This window comes from Alosa sapidissima, chromosome 12 (genome assembly GCF_018492685.1).
Source record: "Alosa sapidissima isolate fAloSap1 chromosome 12, fAloSap1.pri, whole genome shotgun sequence".
Classification (NCBI taxonomy): domain Eukaryota; kingdom Metazoa; phylum Chordata; class Actinopteri; order Clupeiformes; family Clupeidae; genus Alosa; species Alosa sapidissima.
This window is the reverse complement of record NC_055968.1, coordinates 19238331-19261633: the sequence shown is the minus strand read 5'-3', so window position 1 is coordinate 19261633 and position 23303 is coordinate 19238331. Positions and strand designations below refer to the sequence as shown.

The 23303-nt window shown below is 41.9% G+C and overlaps 2 protein-coding genes across 4 annotated transcripts in view; both read left to right on the top strand.

The window, feature by feature from the left end:
* The window catches only part of p3h2 (prolyl 3-hydroxylase 2), a 57292-nt gene extending 41941 nt beyond the window's left edge, over window positions 1-15351 (top strand). Inside the window, exons 4-15 of the mRNA XM_042057085.1 lie at window positions 1363-1494; window positions 4294-4421; window positions 6301-6390; window positions 7463-7503; window positions 7924-8015; window positions 8256-8383; window positions 8703-8798; window positions 9034-9184; window positions 11144-11261; window positions 12328-12403; window positions 12743-12883; window positions 13704-15351. Coding sequence (XP_041913019.1) covers window positions 1363-1494; window positions 4294-4421; window positions 6301-6390; window positions 7463-7503; window positions 7924-8015; window positions 8256-8383; window positions 8703-8798; window positions 9034-9184; window positions 11144-11261; window positions 12328-12403; window positions 12743-12883; window positions 13704-13802 — 1292 coding nt within the window. The 3' untranslated portion in view covers window positions 13803-15351. The remainder of the gene's footprint in view (window positions 1-1362; window positions 1495-4293; window positions 4422-6300; window positions 6391-7462; window positions 7504-7923; window positions 8016-8255; window positions 8384-8702; window positions 8799-9033; window positions 9185-11143; window positions 11262-12327; window positions 12404-12742; window positions 12884-13703) is intronic.
* Window positions 15352-18491: 3140 nt separating this feature from the next.
* On the top strand, window positions 18492-22365 carry LOC121677928. Of its 3 annotated transcripts, none has more exons than XM_042057087.1 (6): window positions 18492-18596; window positions 18771-19130; window positions 19385-19417; window positions 20573-20677; window positions 21388-21531; window positions 21905-22365. In XM_042057087.1, the coding sequence occupies exons 1-6, from the start codon at window positions 18551-18553 to the stop codon at window positions 22069-22071; spliced, it is 855 nt and encodes a 284-aa protein (XP_041913021.1). In that variant the 5' UTR covers window positions 18492-18550; the 3' UTR covers window positions 22072-22365. The 3 variants fall into 3 exon arrangements, with proteins under 3 accessions (XP_041913021.1, XP_041913022.1, XP_041913020.1); XM_042057088.1 differs by having other exon boundaries at window positions 20534-20677; window positions 21388-21477; XM_042057086.1 differs by having other exon boundaries at window positions 20534-20677.
* Window positions 22366-23303: the final 938 nt, after the last annotated feature.

Sequence of the window (23303 nt, the reverse complement as noted above, 5' to 3'; positions counted from 1 at the left end):
TGTGTGTGTGTCCACGTGTTCATTCGTGTGTGTTCATCCGTGTGATCAAGGGCCCTGTTTTGTCTCAAAGTCAGATGCCCCCCTGAACCTTCCAAATTTCTCAACTTCATAAAAAGAAAGGCACCTTCCAGAAATTCATCAGCCATTAATGCACCACAATATCAGCCATTTTAGCCATTTGTAATAGAGGGTTGACTGTAATTTACAGAATGCTAAATGTATCTGCTGTAAAGGAACTCCACCGGCCAGCTGGTTGCACTCCTCAAATCCACCAGTTACTCACTGAAGGGATGTTAGGATCATCATCATCCCTATACAAGACGACTCTGAGAACTAGGATTTCTTGGAATCACACCATCCCTTTTAGGCCAAGAGCAGGATCTGCTGTGGCTGTATCTGAAGCTGAGATTTCCACTATTTTGCTTGTCACGCATGGGATGTGTGGGATGCAGGAACGTGTGCACAGCAACAGATAGAGCCCCTCTGTCCTGTCTCCTCCTCCTCCTCCTCCTCCTCCTCCTCCTTCTCTTCCTCAACCTCTCTGCTGTCTGTGATCTGAACTGTTAAAGGAGTTTTGCGAAAACCGTTGTCTGGGTCTGGGCCTGGCAGCACCGCGGTCAGCCACATCAAAAGCAGGCTGATGCGGCAGCACTCCTTCCATCAGCAGCTCTGATGAGCTCATGGAGATGATCTCATCGGAGTGGGGAACCTCATTTCCCTTTTCCCATTTGACTCCCTCAGCAGGAATGACTGCAGGTGAACCTGCTGGCAGTGGTCATCCGTCAGTGCAAAATCACTCACACCAAACTCTCCTTAATGAGAATCAAAAGACCAGCTTTGGAGGGCCATTCATTTATTTGCAAAGGGAGGAAGACGTTTTTGTCCCTTTTACCTGAATTTACTCCAGTTATTCAGCTGGCACAGGGTCCACAGAGTGGGGATCATGAAAAGTCCAAAGTATTTGGTTCAGTTTGCATTTCATGAGCTCACCACCATAAACAGACTCAGGTGTTTACTGTACTCATTTGTCTGTGCTTTGCAAGTTTGGATAAAATTATTTAGCAGATGATTGCAAAATGTCCAATGTAATCTGTCTGCAAGATGTAGTGACACACCAAGGAATGTTTCCATCCTTCAGACAGTCCAAGATTTAATCATGGCCTGAGCAGATTGCCATAACTCTGTTGCTGTGTCATACCCTGGACGTTGTTGCATGTTGCAACATGTTTATTTAAATGTTGAATCCCCCTTGATAATCACTCTTGCATCGTTTGTTGAAACTGAAGGATGCGGAAAGGTGCCAGAGTATGTGATTGCACGCAGAGAACTCACAGCCTGGTCCCTCGCCTATCTGTGTTTCAGATCACTATACGCAAGTCCTGCACTGTGAACATGAGTGTGTGCGGGATTTGGCCACTCGCCCTGGACGTCTCTCACCCATGGAGAACTATCTGCCCCTGCATTACGACTACCTGCAGTTCGCCTACTTCAAAGGTAAGCTGCATCAGCTGTCATATCAAGACACAAACATGCCCTTGGTTTCTCAGACAAGACAAGTTGTAAAACTATCCTGAGGATAACTTAAAAACCTTTTTCATTTAGTTATTTACAATGTTGTGTAAAAAAGTTTGGCCGATAAAATGTTGTGAGTTTGGCCGATAAAATGACTTTTGGCCGATAAAATGACTTTCAATAAAGAAGTCAACCGATGTAATGTAAAGTAATATAATCTCATTCCAATGTCTTGTTCAAAGACACTTGAATCTTGAACCATACCTCCACTCTTTATCTGTCTACCTACCTACCTACCTACCTACCTTCCGTTGCTCCTAGCTCCTCCTAGAGCTCAATTCACACTGATTACCTGCAACAGATGTCTCTACTCACACTAAGTGGATAACTTTTATTTGTCCAAAAAGTTAATCCTGTTTGATAGCGCTGTTTAGCAACTGTTGTGCTTTACAAGTATGCAGATATTTAGCAAGTTATAAATGCGGTCAGTTTCTTTTGTTCTCCTTCACTTTTTGTTTTTCCAGAGCAGTGCTTTGTGTGGTTTATTTGTGGTATAGGGTTCATTCTGAAACTTGTACATGGGTTGCCATGGTTCTGTTAGTGCCGGGGTGAGCATGCAATCCTTTGGGCTCTTAGATTACAGCTGGAATTTGCGATGGGGGAGGATGGTGGATCATCTCCATCCATGATGGGTCAAACAGAAGAATTTCTATTGAGTTGGCTGATATGTGCTCACAGCCTCAGCCCTCAGTCTTCACTATGCCTCAAGAACATTCAGTACACAGCCCTACCTTAACATGCCACTAGCCTACTTATAATGTGAAGGGATTTAGAATTTTATCATCTAAATACCTCTTTGACCAACTTTGAATGCCATATGTTTCAACTGAAGATAATTGTGTGTGGAAAAAATGGAAAGATAATACATTTGTCTGATGTTGTACATATTCAGTCATTCCACATATCTGCACGTGGAACATTATTTGTCGTAATGATATAAGGCCTATTTGTATCCAGAAACACATTTCGTATGGTACACACAAACACAGACATACTGTATGGTCCCTTTCAAGAGAGTTCCATTATCAGCATCATATTTGGCCCCACAAGACTTCCTTTTTAACATTCCATATGTTATCTTAATGCAGAGGAAGTAGATTGGGGCCCAAATAGAATGTTCAAGCATTGTTTTTGTTTACCTTGTTGAAAGGGTCTATATAGTGCCCAAAAGAAGTGAGTAGGCTACACCCCTGTGCAATATCACTTAAATGTCAAATGATTCAAAATGGCTTCACCTCACGATAATTGCAGTATTTTTTAAATTGACAAATAGAGTATCAAGGTCCCCCCACCCTGTCCTTTAGTAGTACAAGCTGTAATCGAAAAGTCAGCTCTGCTTTCTCCCCTTGGCCTTTCACAGCTCGGCAGGAAATGTTCTCTGACCTAGCCTGTCTGAGTAACATGTAGGATTTTACAGGCCGAAACGCATAGAACCCCTCTTTGTTAAAGGGCCTGGAAAAGTAATGAGGATTGACTGGGAATGTGTAAACGCTCCTCATAGTGCACCAGAAGGAAGTGATTTGAAGGTTTAGAGGCTCCTAGTTCTCACGGGGGACGTATTGTTCTGGGGTGTGGAGGCACAGTCATGTGCCATGGTGTAATATATTCCTCAACATGCCTTCTGGGTGCTGATTCATTGAAACAGCTCAAAAACAACCCCTGGATGTGGTGCTTTTGGAATATGCCCAAACGAAGTCCCCAAGCCCTTGTGTATGCAAACACCCACAACAACCCCGCTAGGCTTGTTTTGACTTATCCAATCAAGTCAAATCATGCAATTAAAGGAGAATTCCGGTGTGATATTGACCTAAAGTGTGTTGAAACATGACACCGAGTGTGAACGTATGTCTAATAGCCCATCTCGGCTTGTCCCCTGCATTCCAAAATCTGACGCTAGTTAGCCGATGCTACCAACAGCTTTTTCAATGGTGGTGCTTCGGCATCGGGCTAGCCATGCAAATAAATCACTGTTTTACACCATTTACGAGGCTCAATGTATCTCCACACTTCATTGGTAGACTTCCGAGGGCCCTGACATTTAAAACGAGACATTGAGAACTTTGAAAAAGCACTGGTAGTTTACTTACAAGACGATTTATACAGACAGTATCTTCATGAAGTTTAGTGTTTGCAGCCATCTTGAATTTAGTCACGATAAGTCGAGCGACGAGTAAGAATGAAAAGGTAGGATAAGGGATCAGATTCCAAAAATTATTCTGTGGAAATGCATGGATTCCAGTTGCTGCTACTGGGGACTACTTAAGGGGACTACTTGCTCCATTGTGGCCATGGACTTGGAATGTTGTATACGATAGCTTTCCAATACTTGGACATTTTGATTAATCCGAAGTCTTTAACAAATTTGTCTAAGGTGTTTCCAGTAGTGCTGACAACTGAGATATCCGCCGTGTTTTATGCCTCCCAGAGAAATGTGACCTTGACCCTTACCTTAAGCTTTACATGGCACAGGAACGTTTTACTGATGAATTTTCCCCTCTGTCTGTTGTCTCCTCATCCCTCTTTCTCACATTCTCTTTCTCACTGTTCTATTTGTGGATGTCTTTGAATTGATCTTCCCCTTTTACTGACCATATTATCTTTCTCTCTTTCTTCTTCTGCCTCTTCTCCAAACCACTCTCTCCCCCATTTATTGATTTATTTCCCTCTCCCTCTCTCTCTCCCCTGTCATACACCCTCCATCCCCCCATTCCTGTCTTTCAGAGAGCCGTTTCCAGGAGGCCTTGGCATGCGCTCACTCCTACCTGCTGTTCCATGCGGGGGACGAGTTCATGACTACTAACGTGGAGTATTACCAGGAGGAGCTGGGCCACGACACAGCCCCCCGAGAGGTGAGGGCTGGCCCACACTGGCCAGCACGCTTGTGATCATCATTCATAAAGTACAGGAGAAGATGACGACGTCTGGCCCATTCCCCCTGTCGGAGGTTGACCCGGCTGGAACGTTTTGCACTCTATAGCTCTTAGCACGGTCTCTGGTGGGGTTTAACGGCTGGTAGGATTTCACTGGCGTGGTCAGACAGTTTCCAGGCTCTTGAGCATGTCAGAACGGAGAGTGAGGCCAGAGGCTCTAAGGTGTTTGTGAGGAGCTGTGAGTCTGATCATGGCTTGATGCTTGTGGATTTCAACACGCCTGTGAAACTGTTCAAGAGCACTCCCTGTTCACAGATGACCTGTGGAGGAATTCACAAACTCCCGAATCCGTTCTCACCTTATCACGGGAGTGCACAGCAGCCATTAACATGGAGATTGTTTATGGTTCCACAATAAGAACCATATGTTATGGCATGGCTGTAAATTCTTTAAGTTTCTCTTCTGAAGCTTCTCTTATATCCACATTAATGGGCCTTACAGTATGGGGGAAAAGAGAACAACCCCACACAGCTTTGCTGGTACGCGGGAAGCCAAGCCTGGATCCCATTAGTGAGGAGGATGCACGTGAGTGCCAAAATCTCCCCCTGCTTCTCTCCCTCTCTCCACTAGCCAGCTCCAGCTCTTCCACAAGCGGATACGTGTGGACTTATTTATGAGCGTGTGCGTACGTGCGTGTGTGTGTTGTTTGTGTGTGCACACTGCATGCGTGGGTGTGCATGCACGTGTGTGTCTGTGTGTGTGTGTGTGCGTGTGTGTGTGTGTGTGTGTGTGTGTGTGTGTGTGTGTGTGTGTGTGTTCAAGGGTTATTGAAGCAGCTCCTCTCTCCTCTCCTGGCTCAAGCTCTCTTCCCCAGATTCATTCTCCCCCTAACCACCCCCTCATATTGGCCAAGCACTTACAGCTCTGGGCCAAAGACGTCTCATTTACCTCACAGAAAGAGAAAGAGCAGCAGAGGGGGAGACAGACAGAGGCACCGAGAGAGAGAGAGAGAGAGAGAGAGAGAGAGAGAGAGAGAGAGAGAGATGGAGATGGAGAGAGAGACCCAGAGGAACCAGGCCATGCCAAGGCACCCCTTGTATTTCATGAACTGGTAGGAGTGGTACACACTCTGTGGGAGGGGCAGGGGGAATATGTTGACATGCCAGAGCTGGGCCGAAACAATCTGTGTGCTGTTTGCATGACGGCCTGGGAGGAGGGCATTTTCCCCTTTTCCCCCCCCCCCCCCCCCTTTCTCTGCCACTGTAGCTGCAAACGCTACTGACTTCTCCAGTTTCAAAACATTCCCAATCGCTGCCCCACTGCAGTCCACTGGCCCACCCCTCCTGTGCTCCGCGTGCGCTGCTGCTGAGGGGCTCTAGTGCCGTGCGCTCTGTATTTCGTCTGGGACTGGAGACACGGTGGGCCGCGCTCCAGTTCAAACATCTCCTTTGAGCGCCCGCCAGGACCGACTAATAAAAAGTGCTTTCGAGACATTCGCCAAGAGAAGGATCGAGAGTAAAATAGAAAGAGAGAGAAAGTAAGAGAAGAGATGGCACCACACTTCATTAAGTTCCGCACTGAAGCAAGGAAATGTTTGGTTTCGCTCTCTGGGTCGATCAACAGCCATATTGTGAACACATTGTCAAGTGATGATTTCCTATTCACTTTACTAAGGATAGGTGGGACAAACCTCCCATCTTTTTCAGCCATTGATGGTTTAGGGTTCTTTATTGATGCTGCATCTACTGAATACTTTATGGGTTTGACTTGTCTTTGTTTATCAATGTTTATCATTGTTTATCATTGCTTATCATTGTTTGTCTTATCAGTTGTCATTACTGTCCCACTGTGTTGCCAGGAGGCAGACTGGTACGTCAGACGCCACAAGCAGGAGCTAGAGTTACTGACGGTGGGCAGCCAAAACATGGGAGTGGAATATACAGAAGGGGTAGGTCACATTTGGAATATACAGAACGGGCAAGTCACATTTTGTGTGATAGTGCTGATGGGAGTGGAATATATAAAAGGGCTAGGTCGCATTTTGTGTGTGATAGTGCTGCTTTTGGTTTGAAAATGCTACCTGCTCACGAGGTCTGAAAACACAAGTATTGCTGACATTTCCAGTCAACTGCAGCATTCCTAACAGGATTCTTGTGTTATGTCCCTTTAAATGTGTTCTTGTGTCTCCTAGACTTAATGTGTTGCATATTTTCTAGATTTTCTATTGAAAGTATTTCAGAAAGCACAGTTCTGAGTGAGACATATAGGAGGGTATGTACAGAATGTTGTCGATGTAAGTCTTCAGCTGCAGCTGAACTGACACAGGCCCAGGCATAGGCACAGGTGCCTGCACAAGTTTTGGAGCTGCAGTGTAGGCTTACTTGCTCCCTCTAGTGTTGAGACCAGCATAGTTATCTTTGCACAATGTCGTGCCAAATCTGTTACCATGTAATTAATGTTCATGGTACATGGTAATGTTCATCAACTGTGTTTTTACACAGTTCTAATTATGTATTGCTTATTTTTGTGCTTATGAGAATGACTTTCTAAAATATGTTTGTAATTATTATGTGTATATTATGTATATTATGAGTGTTTTTAGGTTACATTGGTTTGGAAATCGATTTGACATATGGAATTTCTCAAGTCAGTTTCTTTGCTTCAGTAGGCAGAGCCACTCTTATAGAGAGTCTGTATTATGTAATAAAGCAATACATAATTACTGCACAATGTACTGTGGTGGACAAACAGATTATGGCCAACCACAGATAGCCACATCTGTGTCAGTGGCACTATAATGTAAAACCTGCATTGTCTTCCATACAAACAAAGAGTAAGTATAACACATTCAGGGGCGCTGCTAGGCCCTATGACAGATAATATATAGTATTATTGGGGGGGCTCTCTGGGAGCCCCCTGTCAGTGCTGGGCCATTAGACTCATCCTAACTCCACACCCCCCACCCCAGCAACGCGCCCTCATGTGTAAAATGAATAATTTTCAATATTGTGCTTCTGCAGCATTACTGGAGCAGCTCAGGCGGGAGGGAAGATGCCAACAGGTAAGCAGGCATTCAGATATCATCTCAATTTTCAACCCAACCCACTGAGTCAACAAGTGTCTAACACTACAATCACTTAGTCTCAATGCAATGCAATATTTGCAGTGATTTCTCCCATGTTGCATTAAAGCAATCAAATGCTTGACTTGCTCACAATGCATAGTGGTGCACTGGTTTGGCTTCCTGTTGCGCGCCTAAGATGCATATTAAGCTGATAAGTGTATCATGATATGACTCATGAAACAAAGTTTAATGTAAAACAATAACATACTGTAGTTGGTTAGTCCGTGATGAATTAATGTTGTTGATTGATTTGTTCGGTTTAGGCAGAGACGGTATATTAAGGATCTTTGGTTTAGGTTTTTCTGTGATGTAGTATTAGTGTGTTTGACTCTTTCGGGGTTGCTCTCACACTCCTAGAATCCCCTCTGGTACTGATGGCTGGATGGAGTATGTCCCAATTTCAGAGAAGAAAAACACCACAGTCACTGTGGTGCAGGAACTCAAAGAAGGTAGGCAAACGTCTTAACCACACATGTAGGCCCAATGACGTGAGTGTAGTGCTAAATTATCATTGCCTCCTTGAAGAGCTTCCCAATACTGTACAGCAGGTGTCAGCATAACCCGTCATAATTTATTTTTCTTTCAATTCTGTTCTTTTGCCCCCTCCCCCTTTGTCTTTCTCTGTGTGTGTGTGTGTGTGTGCGTGTGTGCGTGCGTGGGTGTGTGTGTGTGTGTGTGCGTATGTACAGGAGGACCACTGTTGTATGAGAAGGTGAAACTGGTCCAGACATCTGAGTCTCTCAACGGGACCCAGCGTGTCCTGCTGGATGATGTAATCTCCGATGACGAGTGCACAGAGTTGAAGAGCCTTGCGCACGTAAGACCACACTAGCCCACACTGGCCAGCTCAGTTCAGTTCAGCTTGGTAAACTTGTAAACTGCGGACTCAAACTGTTTTGGGTTACATGAATTAGTCATGTATATATTTTACAGTGGTGAATATGCTAAATCCCTTTCATGGCTCTTCAATATTTTCTCATACTTCAAGTCAATGCCTTATCTTTTAAAAGGTTAACTTCATTCCGTAGACTCAATAGCTCACAACCATGTTGAGTTGAGTTCAAAACGACACAGCCTGGTGTGTCAAAACTGGAGTCTGATTCTGAGACTGTGTTTGTCTGACTGCCTCCCCTTAGGCGGTGACCATTGCAGGAGACGGCTACAGAGGGAAAATGTCCCCCCACACACCCAACGAGAAGTTTGAGGGGGCCACCGTGCTGAAGACTCTGCAGGTGTGTGTGCACGGCAAAGTGCTATTAGCTCTAACCTCTGTGATGCATTCTGAACGTGATTGAGGCGCTCATCATCTGAGGCACAAAGGTTAAATTTATGTAAAATAAAAAAAAAGGTGCTAGACAGGAAGACATGGTTATATGGAGATAGGGGGGGTAGTGTGTATATTTAAGCATGCATAAATGTGTAAATGTGAAGGCTTTATGCATGTTTGTGTATGGGTTTTTTTTTCAGTTTGGCTACGAGGGACGTGTGTCTCTAAAAAGTGCACGCTTGTTCTATGATGTCAGCGAGAAAGCACGGAAAATAATTGAGTCGTACTTCATGCTCAACTCCACTTTGCACTTCTCCTATACACACCTGGTGTGTAGGACAGCAATCACAGGTACCTGCCAACTTGATACCACCTCAGTACACAACCTTAGAGCAAATGCATGCTTTTCCCTTACAGAGACAGAGGTCATCAGCAAATGCCCATAGACAGATTCATTTCTGAACAGCTTTACGATAAACATTTTTCACCATAAATAATTAGTTACTTTTTTTTGCCCTTAAAAGGAAATTCCTATACACAGACCAATGTAAGCAACACCATACAGTATATTCTACTAAACAGTTTGTTCCTTGTTCGGTTAACCTTAACTTGACAGTATCAACATAGAGTGACATGACACCATCATGAACATGTCATGAACAAGTCATAAATGTTTATGACATAACGCTTCTGTTATTAAGTGACATTCGGGTTTTGTCATAACAAGTTAAGGTTAGGATTAAGGCTTCTGCATCAACTCCACGGCGTAGCAATGCCGGCAGTCCTACGGCGTCTTGACCCTTTTATGGTTCTGCGTCAGGTTGCTTTGCATCGCGGTGCATTTCACCGCCATAAGACGGGGATCACATTAGCCAGCGACAAGCGGCAGGTTTCCTATTGTTCTCTATGATTCGACAGTGGAACGGCGGCAATGCTAGCGTAATGCTAGCGTTGAGCAAGCTGAGCGTTGAACTTGGTTCAACTTTCAAAGCGCAACGCTAGCGTATTCAATTGACAAACCGTTTGTGTTGCTTAGGAACGAGATACAACTTATTATGGTCTGAGTGTTGTGTTACGTTTGCCACTGCCACTTGTCGCTGGCTAATGTGATCCCCGCCTAATGCTCGGTGTCGCCTGTGTCTGCGTCGGCCAATACTTTAATTCAATCAGATTCATAGCCTACATCCTGATATGTTGATATTGAGGCAGTGATTCCATGCAAAGGCTTGGGCTTCAGGGCCCCCTGACCCGGTAGGCCCGTGCAGTAATCCATCCCTGGCTTAGATTTTGTACAAAGTATCGAGAAATAGTAAACCAGCAAAATAAGTCTGAGGTTATTTGCGAGGTGTCTGCCAGCCAGTTATGTTAGCAGGCGAACTTCAGCACAACTGCCCACAAAGTACTGCTTGCTGGCGAAGTGCTAATTTTAAAACGTTACTGATAAACACTATACAAACGGATAACCCTGTCATTGTAACCAAAATATGTCTGAGTTTATTTGCAAAGCTTATGTCAGTGAACTAGCACAGTAGGCTGCTTGAAACACCGACTATCAACACACAGGACCAATCAAGTTGACCAATCACAGTCCTTGCGGTCTGCGTCGCCTCAACGCGAAGTTAAACATTTTTGGAGGTGCACGTCGAGTTACGGCGGAGGGGTCGGAGAGGGGTTTGCGGCGACACAGAGGGGTCTGCGGGGGTACGCCATCGATTTGACGCAGAAGAAACTTAGGGCTAGGTTTAGGGTTAGAGTTAGTGTTAGAGGTTAGGATTAGGGTTAGAGTTAGGGTTCATGTGACTCTTATGTCGATGCTGTCAAGTAAAGTGTTACAAGTTCTCCTGGAGACTTGTTGTGTGTGGGTGAGTGTGGGTGACTTGCTGAGACTATAGTGGCTTAACACGTAATTTAGTGAATAGTATCAGAATCTTGCCTTTGTCCTTTTGAAGACATCCTCTGTAGCACATACTGCATGCAGCATTTGAAGGTGTGAAACCTAACCAAGATGTGAAACCAAACACCTTAGCCATCAAATTTGTGCATACATTCACTTAGAGCTGCTGTAGATTACTGTAATACAAAAACATATACTCTAAGAAAACAACACTTGAACTTGTATATGAAGCCCTCCTGGCCTCTGTAATGTCCAACTTCAATTTCAGTATGGTCGATTTCCAAAGCGCAAAGGTATTCCCATGTGTACACTGCACATTAAAATGAAGGGGGGTTGCAACAGTTGTCAAGGCTGGTAAGGCAAGAAATGTAGACACATTGTGAACTGGACTGGATTTGCTGTGCTTGTGTCCTCAGGTCAGCAAGACCACAGACATGACCTCAGTCACCCCATCCATGCTGACAACTGCTTACTAGACCCAGAGGCCAATGAGTGTTGGAAGGAGCCACCTGCATACACCTGTAGAGACTACAGGTAAGAGTACAATATAGTACTGTACAGACATTCTAAACATTACATTTAGGAACCATTCTACTTGTCCATGGTTGCAAATAAGATGGGTAGAGTGCACACAGTCCATATTTTAAATGACACTGATTTTAGTAATTTGTTTACAAAGTATGTAGAATGTATCCCATCTGCAGTGACTGTATTGACCGAATTCTACTTCAAGCAAGTCCATCTAAATTAAAGGCACGATTCAGGCAAAAGGTTGATGAAATTTAAGTGAATACAATCAGATTGTACCCTTTTTTTCTTCTGTGCTCACAAAGCAACTTTTTGATTGGCTAGAATAGCGCAGACTGAGCCTCTATCTGTTTGTGCGCCAGATAAGGAGCCAGGAGTTTGTCTTTCTGATTTTTTCTGGACGCAGAACGGACAGCTTGTGGACCATGAACAGAAATTTGATCAAATCTGTACTGAATTGAATAATTCTGGACACTACATTTAAATCTATATACATCTCTTTGTAAATAATGAATTAAAAGATGAGTAATTTATTTCCAGCGAGATTTGTTGGGTTATGTGTATATGTGGATTCGGCTTTCTATAGATTTCTATGACGGTTTAGGCTTTTTCTAAGTGAAGTCTTTAAAACGTGTACAGCTTGTCAAATCGTAGGGCATCACTGAAGTATTGGTGGAAATGAAATGAATATTAGGCGCCCTTTTAACTATTCTTTGACTATATTGCCCTTCTATGCTTTTCTTTGTTATTATTGTTTGGTTTGGTTTATGTAAAGCACATTGAATGACCTCTGTGTATGAAATGTGCTATATAAATAAACTTGACTTGACTTGACTTTGGAACGAGACATTGGCATTCATCAGCGAGACATGCAGGCACGGTCATTTCCTGAGCAGCATGCACTGCAAAAGTGCTCGTGGAGTGACGAGGGATTTGCTAAACAGAGATGTGGTCTTCTGTCTCATCTGGTCTGAATTCTTGGTTCAGTATCAAAATGTGTGTGTGCAAAGGTCATAGGGCCATGCCTCAGTACTGCGCTACTTGTTGTCTAACCTGTGTTGACCTGTCGCAGCGCTCTCCTGTACCTTAATGGAGACTTTGAAGGAGGAGAATTCATCTTCACAGAGATGGATGCCAAAACAGTCACAGTAAGGACCATGTTCATACTATCCTCTGCAATACACTTGAGCACACTCTTCATGTACTAATGTGCCTGTGGAGCAGATACTTTGATTTTTTCTTTGAGTAATATATAATAATGATAATAATAATAATAATAGTAATGATAATCTATAATCTAATACTACTACTACTAATACTAATACTACTAGGCTACTACTACTACTACTACTACTACTACTACTACTACTACTACTACTACTACTACTACTAATAATAATAATAATAATAATAATAATAATAATAATAATAATAATAATAATAAAGAAGTTGATTAATAATTAATAGTTGTTATTGTTATTCTCTAGGCTCAGGTGAAGCCTCGGTGTGGCCGTATGGTTGGCTTCTCATCAGGAGGAGAGAACCCCCATGGAGTGCGTGCGGTCACCAAAGGCCAAAGGTGTGCTGTGGCCCTGTGGTTCACACTGGATCCCCTGTTCAGAGAGCTGGTGAGCAGTTTGGAAACATGGCACTGGTCTTGGCACTGAAGTTTAGTCAACTGGCTGGTGATGAATTAAATGACAGCAATAAGGGTACAACATGACGAGATAAGAATCAGCCATTCAGAATTCTTCCCTTTATGACAGGGAGCTTGTTAAAACCACCTTATTTTTCCCTGTCCTTTCTGGACTACGTCTCTGCTTATGACTCAACTCCGGAACAAAAGTATGAACGTTTGCTTTTATCCCGCAAGCTCTGGCCCTTTTACCAAAATGTCGAAGCAAAGCCAGTGTGCAAGGCACACAAACAGGGTGCTCTGAATAGGGCTAGTCTGACAGAGTTGAACATGGTGTTGTGGTGCTCCTTCCTTTTGATATTTGAACTAAAGTATGTCACAGATGTCTTCAAGAAACTATTTTGTAAACTAAGTTTGGAAAAATGGATTAAAATATGTGACCTTCAAATTCTATTTTTCAAATTCTGCTGAAAGTGTTTTAGTTATTGCGAATCCCTTTCATAATTCTATTCTCTGTGTAAAAGAAATACTATATGTAAGGCTTAGAATAAAGGACACATCTTGCATAACTTAACCTTGAGCTACAAAAAGCATCCAAATAAAACAACACATTATTATTATTATTATTATTATTATTATTATTATATTATTATTATTGAAAGTGCTGTAGGCTAAGTGTAAAGAGATAAACAAAAAAATACATTTGTTTTACAATTGTACAAATAGGGAAAAGGTGTAATTGTTTTGTGGTAGTGAAAATCCATCTAAAGTCATTTTCTTTCTCCCCTGGCTTTCTGTCGACCTCTTTGCAGGAGAGACTTCAGGCAGATGAGGTTATGGAGGCTCTCAACAACATGCAACAGTGGAAGTTGGACAGTGATATTCAAATCAACCCCAAAGACGAGTTGTAGCACCGAAAATTGGCCTCGAATCATTATCTATTTATTTAATGATGGTGTGATGAGAACAATTCTATTTTTGTATTGCTTGAGAGGGAAAGTCTGTTTTATTGTGTGTGTGTGTGTGTGTGTGTGTGTGTGTGCGTGTGTGTTTGTTCTGAAGTGTATGTTAAAAATTTATGTTTTTTGGGCTTTTTTAAAATGTGCACAGCAGTTTTTCAAGTTTTTCAGTCATTTTTCAAGTTTCATCCCGCTGTTGTGCCTGACTAGTCACTGTCAATCCACAAAGTTCTGTGACTTTGTAGAAACACTGAAATGAAAGATAAAAATCCTTAACACTGTGCCTAGATTTCATGTTAATCTTAGAGCTAGAATAGTGTGTAAGCAAACAATTTAGGGCACTGCATTTCCAATAGTGAGCTTTCAGCTTTTACATTTCAAGTATAGTCTGCATTATGTCAGAAAACGAGCCACACTTCATAGTATCAGTCAGTCAAGGCCAAGGCTATGTCACAGATATATATAGAACAGCTATGTGTAGGTTGCCTCTCAGCTACATTTCAGTACAAGTACTGAATTCCATTAGCAGATAGTTTAGCCACTGTGTGTTTTATTGACAAGCAGAAGCAACGCTGGCATTATCAAGTTTCCTCACACTGTAATGTACATATTCACCCACTGAGCCTTGAAGACATGCTTTTCACTTTAACTTGAATGGTTGATATGCTATGTAATCAATGTGTTATGTAGTCAGACATCAACAGTGTCTTTCCATGGATATCAGCAGACCGTTGTTTCGGTCAAGGGATTTGGCTGAATCTTTAAGGACATGCCATTGTGTGACTGAGACCCTAAAAAGGACAGGCAGTCATGACAGCACAGTGATGGTTGTAATGATTTATTGTGTTGTTTTATTTTGTTTGTTTGTTTGTAAGTTTATTTACAGATTTCACAGTCCTTTGTCTGTTTCTAAGTAATTTTATGTATAAGTAATATTAAGTAATATTACGTGCCTGTCTGCCTGCCTGTGTGTGTGAAAGCGTTTGAGTGAGTGTGTGTGCAACTTGAGTGTGTGGCCAGCAGGAAATCCAGTAAGTCTGTTCATGTCGTCGTCATTTTGTACTTCTCCTTTTAACTGTGTGGAATCAGGGGTAGGTGACTGCACAGTAGTTGGTAAAACGGTACAGTACGTGAGTGAATGAGAACATCTGCTTTTGCAGCTGTCAGCATTTGATATAAGGAGCTTTTTAAATAAAAGAGGTTATTTATTCCTGTTTCAAGGAATTTTAAATATGATGTGGCATGTAATTGTCCTTTCTTTTCAAACATGTCTAGTCACCTGGTCAATTTAAGTGCACTGTGCTCTTTAAGTAAGGCCTTCATGATAAGTTTTCAGTATTAAGCTTGTAATCATTTTCCACAGATCATGCCTCAGTTTTGACAAGGAGGATGGCCACTTTTGTTTCTAAAATATTTAAGTATGAGTATTTAAGTATTCAATATCTCACTGAAAATTCACCTTTGTTATAAAAAACATATATAAATTAAAGATATAAATCAATATATTTTTGCTTTGTATTCCTTCTGCTTGTTTGGGCAAACTACATGTCTGGGCTGAGGGGCATTTCGTGTGAAATAACATAACAAGGACAAGTAGGTTAATGATCTAAAAATCAAATGATTTTAAAACAGTTTACTTAAAAATGGAAAGCAACAGCAAAAGGAAAAAAGTCTTTCATTTAGTCATTTGATATAACAAATAGGTAGCATTTCCCGTATAATTGCTGGGAAAACTGGAGACAAATTACTCAGAGGGCACCAAACCACAAACCATAATAAGGTGTTCCCACCACATTCGTTCTGTCACGATCGTGAGAATTGACTTAATCATTTTAAATAAATCATTGACAAATCAACAAATGTGACAGATGATCTTAGGAGCTTGTGCAAGTTCACCACGCTTTAGCTTCACAGGTGCATCATGGTCCCAGACCATGTCTCTATTCAAACACATTCACATGCAGAGACAGAGAGAGCCTTGCTCTTGCTGGCCTGTTTGTGGTTGACCCTTTTCCTCTTGGTTGCATGCTGATGATCTTCAGAAATACCAACATCTCTAACTGAAAGAGACTCAGATCATTGTCTACAGATTTATTTTAAGACATAGGCCTATCATCATTACCATGTGTATTCTCAGGAATGACCTTGGTGTTGGTAGTGTCTTGATCCACCTGTTGAGATACAGCAACAGTATTTTACACAAACAAAACTGTCGAGAGAACCCAGGTTGCTACTATCATGCTTTGCATAAAACATCAAACAAAATAGCAATATGCTTATACTTGTATATGAGACAAACACACACACACACACACACAACCTAGATTGCTACTATCATGCTTTGCATAAAACATCAAACAAAATAGCAATATGCTTATACTTGTACAAGAGACAAGCACACCCACACACACACACACACACACATTATGAGAGACTTTCATGAGCTCTTTATAGTTTCCATAGAGACTGTCTGTTTAGTTGTGGCCAGCGCTAACTCTGTTTTTTCCCCCTCTTCTTTAGCAGAAAAAAAACAGAACAAAACCACATGCTTAATGACTAGCCCACGTGTGTTTCCTTCACACTTTAACACATGACCATGATCATGATACTCAAACCAAATGTTGTTTCTGGTGCAAGAAGCTTAACAGTTTTCACAGGTCACAAATTTTGTCCGATCCCCACCAAAATTGTCACAGCAGATCGTCAGATTAAACATAACAAAAGTTTAATTGGTGAAAGCATTTGTCTGTCACAACCAGAGGTGGGTAGCCTGACGAGCCAGACCCACATTAAAATGTAGGGTCTGGGCACTCACCGTTCGCAGTGCTCAGTCTGAGGGGCGGGATAATCATTTGTCTTTCAAATTCCCTCTGCACGCAATAGGACAGCGGCAGCGCTATGAGTTCCATGCGTTTCCCACCAGCGGAGCTAGTTGGCTAGTTCAAACGTTTGCCAACTTAATAAAAGCTTAACTCGTGTCACACTGCTCGCCAGCAGCAACATCCATCTTATTTGTTTTCAAGTAGCAGGGAATTCAAGCCAAACCGTTGCAACTCTGCCATCAATCATTACGTTAAGCCCACCTAACGACTCTATACACGATTTCATTGGCCTCATTAAGTTTCGATTTCTGGAGCTCACAAGCCAACGGAGAGTTGTTAGACTAGCCCTGGCTGCCTAGGGGCGCGTCTAGATTTCTAGGCTAAGAGGTGGGAAGTTGGAACTAACGAAGCATAAATAGAGTCCCGAAGCCATGATGTAGCGTTGCTGTATTTAAGTGGCATTTTCAGGTATCTTTACTGGCAACCGAACCTGGCTCCAATGCAAAAAAACACAACAGATAAGACAAAAAGTGCAACAGAGGACATTTTTTAACACTAAACAATAAATAACAACAATATCACAAGACAAAAACACAACAATGTAAACGTTGCATTATGGGGCGGTTCGTCTAACGGAAAACCAAACAAATGTCCCCGGCCCTGTAAAACTAAGTTCAAGTTACTGCAGTGGAAACGGCCCAAATGTAAAAAGAAAAGCGAAAAGGAGAAAGCGAGTGAAATGAAAGAAAAGAGTGGAATAATGATTACAGGTAGCCTGAGAAGGCTAGGATACTTTTTACTTTCACACTTGTAAAGATAACTCAATTGACATATCAGATCCATTCTGAGGTTTTAGCTTCATCATTCCAACTCCAAGCAGTGTAATATTTTTATCAGCTGATAGATTTGGTCCACATACATTTTCCAACACTCAAATGAAAACAATAGAAGGCATTTTTAAAGAAGGAACACAATTTGTCCCAAATCCACAACACAACTCGGCAAATAGTGACAGAAACAACTGGAATGAAAATAAATAAAAACAAATTACAAGTGAAGGTGTACTGTATACAATACTAGTCAGTGCTGGGATGAAGCGTTGTGTCAGTTTTTTTAACCCTTTAGGCGCCAGAGGGTTTTTTTTTTTCGAAACGTTCGATTTTGACATCTTCATTTCAAAAGGCTATATCTTAACAGTGTTGAGGAGCTTAACCCATCTGCATCTGGATGCTTGCAGGATCTGGGTTACTGACAGTTCTCCACTGTGCTACGACCACGCAACCCCATCTTTTTCATGACATAGCAGTCATTATAATTTAACCTTTTAACAGTTTATTGTTAAATGGTTAATTATGACATAACATTATTTGGCCAGCAGTTTGGACTATGCTCTAAAGGGTCCATTTGGCAGATGTGGACCAGATGATCTGACCAGAGTGACCAGATCTGCCCCAGTGCATTTTTGCTATCTAAGCATGCCCTGGTGAGCTACTGGTTTCCCACATTACAACTTGCGGTGTAGTGCAAAAGGTCTTGGCATGCTTTTAGACAAACATCTTGTTTTGTTTTAGACTAAAACTACATAAAGCTTCTTTATTTTTGGGTTAGTTACTTATACACCAGTCACTATGCTGAAGTGAAGGTTATGATGAAATGAAGTTTAAAGCTTAAACTATTGTGTCTTTCTGTGGAAACTTCAGAGGATGTGCTTTCGTAGATTCTTTTCAAGTCACTGCCCATCAAGCAATTGTTTTTGCCCCCACTGACTCCTCCCCCAGCCCACTCTTCTCTGTCATCTCAGTCATTCTGGTTTTCACAGGAAGACACCTCTTATTTTCACAAAGACAGAGCACAGCACTCGCCACTGCTTTAAGAGGAATGGATCATATTTATTACAGAGTAACTAGTTTTCTCCTTATTGCAGGTAAGAGCTTCACAAATCTGTCAAGACACATCAAAATATAGCATCTTATTGATAGTTTCTTTCTGAATTTACAATTGCATAAAACATCATGAGTATCATGTTGTTCATTTTGTCTTCTTTTCTGTCTGTCTCTCTTCCTCCCCCCCTCTTCCTCCATCCCTCCATCTCCAGCAGCTGGACAGATGAAATACTCTGGACAGATGAAATACCCTGTCATGGAGGTACACCTGAGCCCAGCGATTGTAACGGACATCCCAATGTCTAACATAACTCTTAATTGCAGTGTCTCTACGCAAAATAATACCAATTTCAAGATCAAGGTTAATTGGACATTTAACTTCAATAATACACACCACAACTCACTGCCAACATCTGGAAATAATATTCGTATCCATCTGGAAACAGAAAAGTACTGGTCCACTCTGACAGTGACAGATGCGCAAGTGAATAACAGTGGATGGTACTTTTGCAAAGCGATTGTAGATATTCCTAAACTCGAAACAGTCTGGAGCAGTGGGAGTCGAGTTTTCGTCGGTAAGTGTTTATCAGCATAATCAAAGAAAGATGTCCAACGTCCAATTTGATCATTAACTTGACAAAGTAATGATAGAAATAGACAAACCATAGAGCATATATTCTTTTCTTAACTGAATAACTGATTTTGGCCTTTACTTTGAAGGCCTATTCCTTGTTTAGTCTTTAGCCTGTGGCATACTGTAGAGAATAAATGCATATGGTCATCAGTGTCAGTCCTATGTCCATCTCTGATTCTCAATCCTTTTCTACAGGTGGCAACACAACTCTTCCTTCCACTATGATGGGTAAATATTTTGCATTTACAATGCTATATATTCTGTGAGGGAAGACGGCACAAATACTCTCCCAAAAAAAATCAGAAAAGACAAATGGAAGAATGGTTGAAAGGAAAGTTCACTCAGGCCTCTAATCCAGAAGTTTATATCAGATGTTTATCCATTCAGATTATTAAGTCATCTGAATTGATAAACTTTAGTTAATGAATAATGCAACTTTAGTCAATGACATGTCAGGAAGCAGATATATATAAGTATATAAGAAATATAAATCATAAAGTGTCTGATGTGTGAGCCTGTCATATTCAATAATAGATTTGCATTTGAAATATGTGGCAACATCCAACTAACCTGACCCTAGCCAGATGAATTTCGTTTAGCTTAGCTCCGCCTAGCTTCACTCACATCCATCTGGGACCTCTTCCATTGAGAGTGATTTCTGCAACCGACGTTATGGTTCAGCCAATCAGGACGCAGGGCGGGAGTTTCATAGATGTGACATAGCGTAGAAGCGACTGTGAGACTGTTATTAGCGTCACGGGTTGGCTTCGATGTGAGTGGTTGAAGTAGCACGTCAATAGATGACGGACAAGTGGCTTATTCAATCATATGCAAGCATTTTTTGATTAGGCCCAGTCTTCTGAAACAACACTTCAATGGATCGGTTCCAGATGGATGAGTGGAGCTAGGCGGAGCGAAATTCATCTGGCTAGGGTCAGGTTAACATCCAACTATATACCCTCAAAATATGCTGCATAGAATGTACCCTGGAGTATTTGGGATAAACAAGAGGGACACATGTTGCAATGAATGACTGGGATAAAAGTTTATATGCATCCGTTCCATGTTCTATGTCCAAACATGGTTTTTAAAGGCAGTGTACACTTTTGACATTATTGTAGCCACTTGTAGCTCAATTGTAAGGAAATCACACATCGCACACACTCACTACTTAATGCAGAATGTGAGCATGTGTGTGAGGTGTTTGTATTGGTATGTTCAATGTGTGTGTGTCAATGTGATTATTTTTGTACCGGTAATCAAACTGAACTGTACTGTGCCAACATGAAAAGCAAATGTATTATTATGAAGGATTACATAACCTTTTCACTTATGTCCATTTAGTCTCGACACCAACATCCATATTATCTCCCCCTCTCTCAGGGGTAAGGGTATGGATGTGGGTTGGTGCAGGTGCAGGAGGTGCAGTCGTCATTGTGCTGATATTGTTCTGGATTCTATGGAGGCGAAAGAGATACAGAGAGACAGGTAAGGCAGCCCTTTCTGTCATTTCCCCATCCGCTGGACTGTTCAATTCAGTTCTCTAAATCAGAATCATGTCATTAAAAAGGAATTTTCATGATACAGCTGGTCATCAAAAGCTTATATCAGCATCACACATTTGTGACACAAAACCCATGAGTTATATTTTATGATTGTTAGGGAGCATTTACATTATAGCACAGATGCACAGTGGGTCTGTGAAATACACCTACATACTGTATCATACCACTGAAGAAGATCAAGGCCAAAAACATCAGAAAATGTGTAACACAGAGAGGAGCTTGCACACAACTTGTGAAACTAGCTCTGTGCATGCTTCATCAGAGGGGCCATACAAACAGCCTTCAAGGTCAGGCTGGGGTGTCTTCCTGGCCCCGGTGGTGTGCTGTGAGTGAGCGTGGAGGTGGCATGTGGTTAAGTGCACTGAGGCACGCTCTGTCTTAAAGCTGCAGATTACATGAGCAGAAACACGACAGTCTGCCATGTGGTTTCAGCTCAGCACACTGACATCATGGTGGGGTCGCACACTTCATCTCTCAGATCTGAACTCTGTGGGACTGCGCTTAAAATGACGCGACGGACAACTGTAATAATGTGCTTGTCTGCTGTTATTCCCCCAGAGATTTTATGATTTACATTTACATTGTGGACCAGAACATTGATAATGATGCCTTTGGTATGTTTTGTATTGCCAGAGAATCCTGTGTACGAAAACACACAGCCAAAGCTGCAGAGTGTGGGTCCCAAACAGCCCTCGCCAAGGCCCTGTGTGCAGACTGACCAGAGTAAGAGAATCCTGACTGCGAGCACAACACCAATGCCAGCTCGAGCCTGTGAAAGTAAATCAAGAACAAAGCCTTAGACATCTCCTCTTTAAGAGATCACCTCCTGCCACTTTTTTCTGTTTGGATAGGATGTGACTTGTATATAAAACAGAGAAACTGCAAATGTGAATTGCAATAGTTTAACAACTTTAGCCTTGAATAAACTAGAGTAACAGCAACCTATATGGAAAGAACTTAAAAGTGTCAAAAGGGTTTTGTAAACCCATGTTTACCTAACATTATTTGTTTTGTAATCAAATGAAGTGGTATACAACGAGCTGAACCATGCAGTATTTTCTGCATACAACTTGTAAAAGCCTGAGATAATTTATAGCCTATTTATTTTCTGTCACTGCACTGCGGTCACTGTCTTTGTTGATCTATACAGAAACTCTTATATATCAGAACATGCACCCAACAACACGGAGCGGCGCACAGAAAGTGGTGGCCCCACGAACGCGTGTACAAACCGAATTGAAGACAACTGCTTATGAAAATGTGAGAGCTACAAAACCAGCGAGGAAACACCCAAACAAAGTCAGATCGAGGGTGTAGAGTCCCCCACATTCAAATATTTCACAACATTAATTCCATCTATTTTGTTAATTTAGAGAATTTTTTCAATTCAAAAGGACATTTTCCGTCTGCTAAATGCAGTATACGTCTTTCCCACTAGATGGCAAACTTGGCATTAGAAATAATTGAACTAATCTGTTTTTACTGTTACTACTAATTATGTTAATTTATTTGCTACTGTGACTGTTGTTATGTATTTGTAAGCTTGTAATCATCTGTTAAGTGTAACAGTATGATAAATGTGAATATTAAACAATATGGTGTTGCAGAGAGTGTGTCTCCTCTGTAATACATTTTGTTCATTTGAATCCTTTGAACTTTGTCTCAAAATAGCCCCTGCCCTAATTGGGGCTGTTTACAGAAGGACAGAGCTATATTTGTGAACCAGGAAATTAACTGTTTCAATACTGTTTGAGTAGCTCCTAGAAACTCACAAGTTACAGAATCGTCTGATGAAGTTTATTTTGATGACCTCCTTTTATGTCCAGGTCACAGAGCAATTCTAATTTCTAGCAACTCTAATTTCAAATTCCGCTCAACAAGTGCACCTGGCCTTCTTATCAGATGCTTTTATCCAAAGCATCAGAGTAGGAAACATACACATATTCATCAGTGTGTGTCTTCTGGATGTCAAACCTTGATCCACTTAAGCTGTTTACAAACATACATAAACAGAAAATGGTGTTCCATATACAAGGATACAAGGATACAAGGAAGTTTATTGTCACATGCATATAGTTACTGGAAGTAAGAAATGCAGTGAAATTATGTCTGGTGTCAGCCTATTTGTGCATTAATGGGGGGGGGGGGGGGGGGGTAAAGAGTGCAGTAGAAGAGGGGTTTAGTAGATTAAGTGGCAAGGGCTGCATAAAAAAGGTGGTGGAGGATTGGGATTGGGTGGGGGGCACCAACAAGGAGCACCCAAGAGCAACAGGGGCAAGGAAAAACTCCCTTACCAAGGAAGAAACCTTGGGCAGATCCACGGCTCAAGGGGCTAACCCAACTGCCAGGGGTCTTGGTGTGTGTGTTGGGGGGATGACAGGGGAGATGGGATAGTGTGCTGTGTATGTGGGGGGAGGGCAGTGTGCAATATGTGTGTTGGGGAAGCTTCCTCATGAGACAATGTGCTGTGTATTGGGGGGGGGGGTGGGGGGGGCAGTGTGCTGTAAGTATGTTGGGGATGTGTGTTGGAGAAGCTTCCTGATGAAATA

Bases quoted from the DNA above. Each gene is read 5' to 3' on its own strand.
- LOC121677928 (XM_042057086.1), top strand. From the start codon at position 18,551: ATGGATCATATTTATTACAGAGTAACTAGTTTTCTCCTTATTGCAG. The intron at 19,131-19,384 runs GTAAGTGTTTAT...CCTTTTCTACAG, and splicing joins TGGGAGTCGAGTTTTCGTCG to GTGGCAACACAACTCTTCCT. The intron at 20,678-21,387 runs GTAAGGCAGCCC...TTGTATTGCCAG, and splicing joins AAAGAGATACAGAGAGACAG to AGAATCCTGTGTACGAAAAC.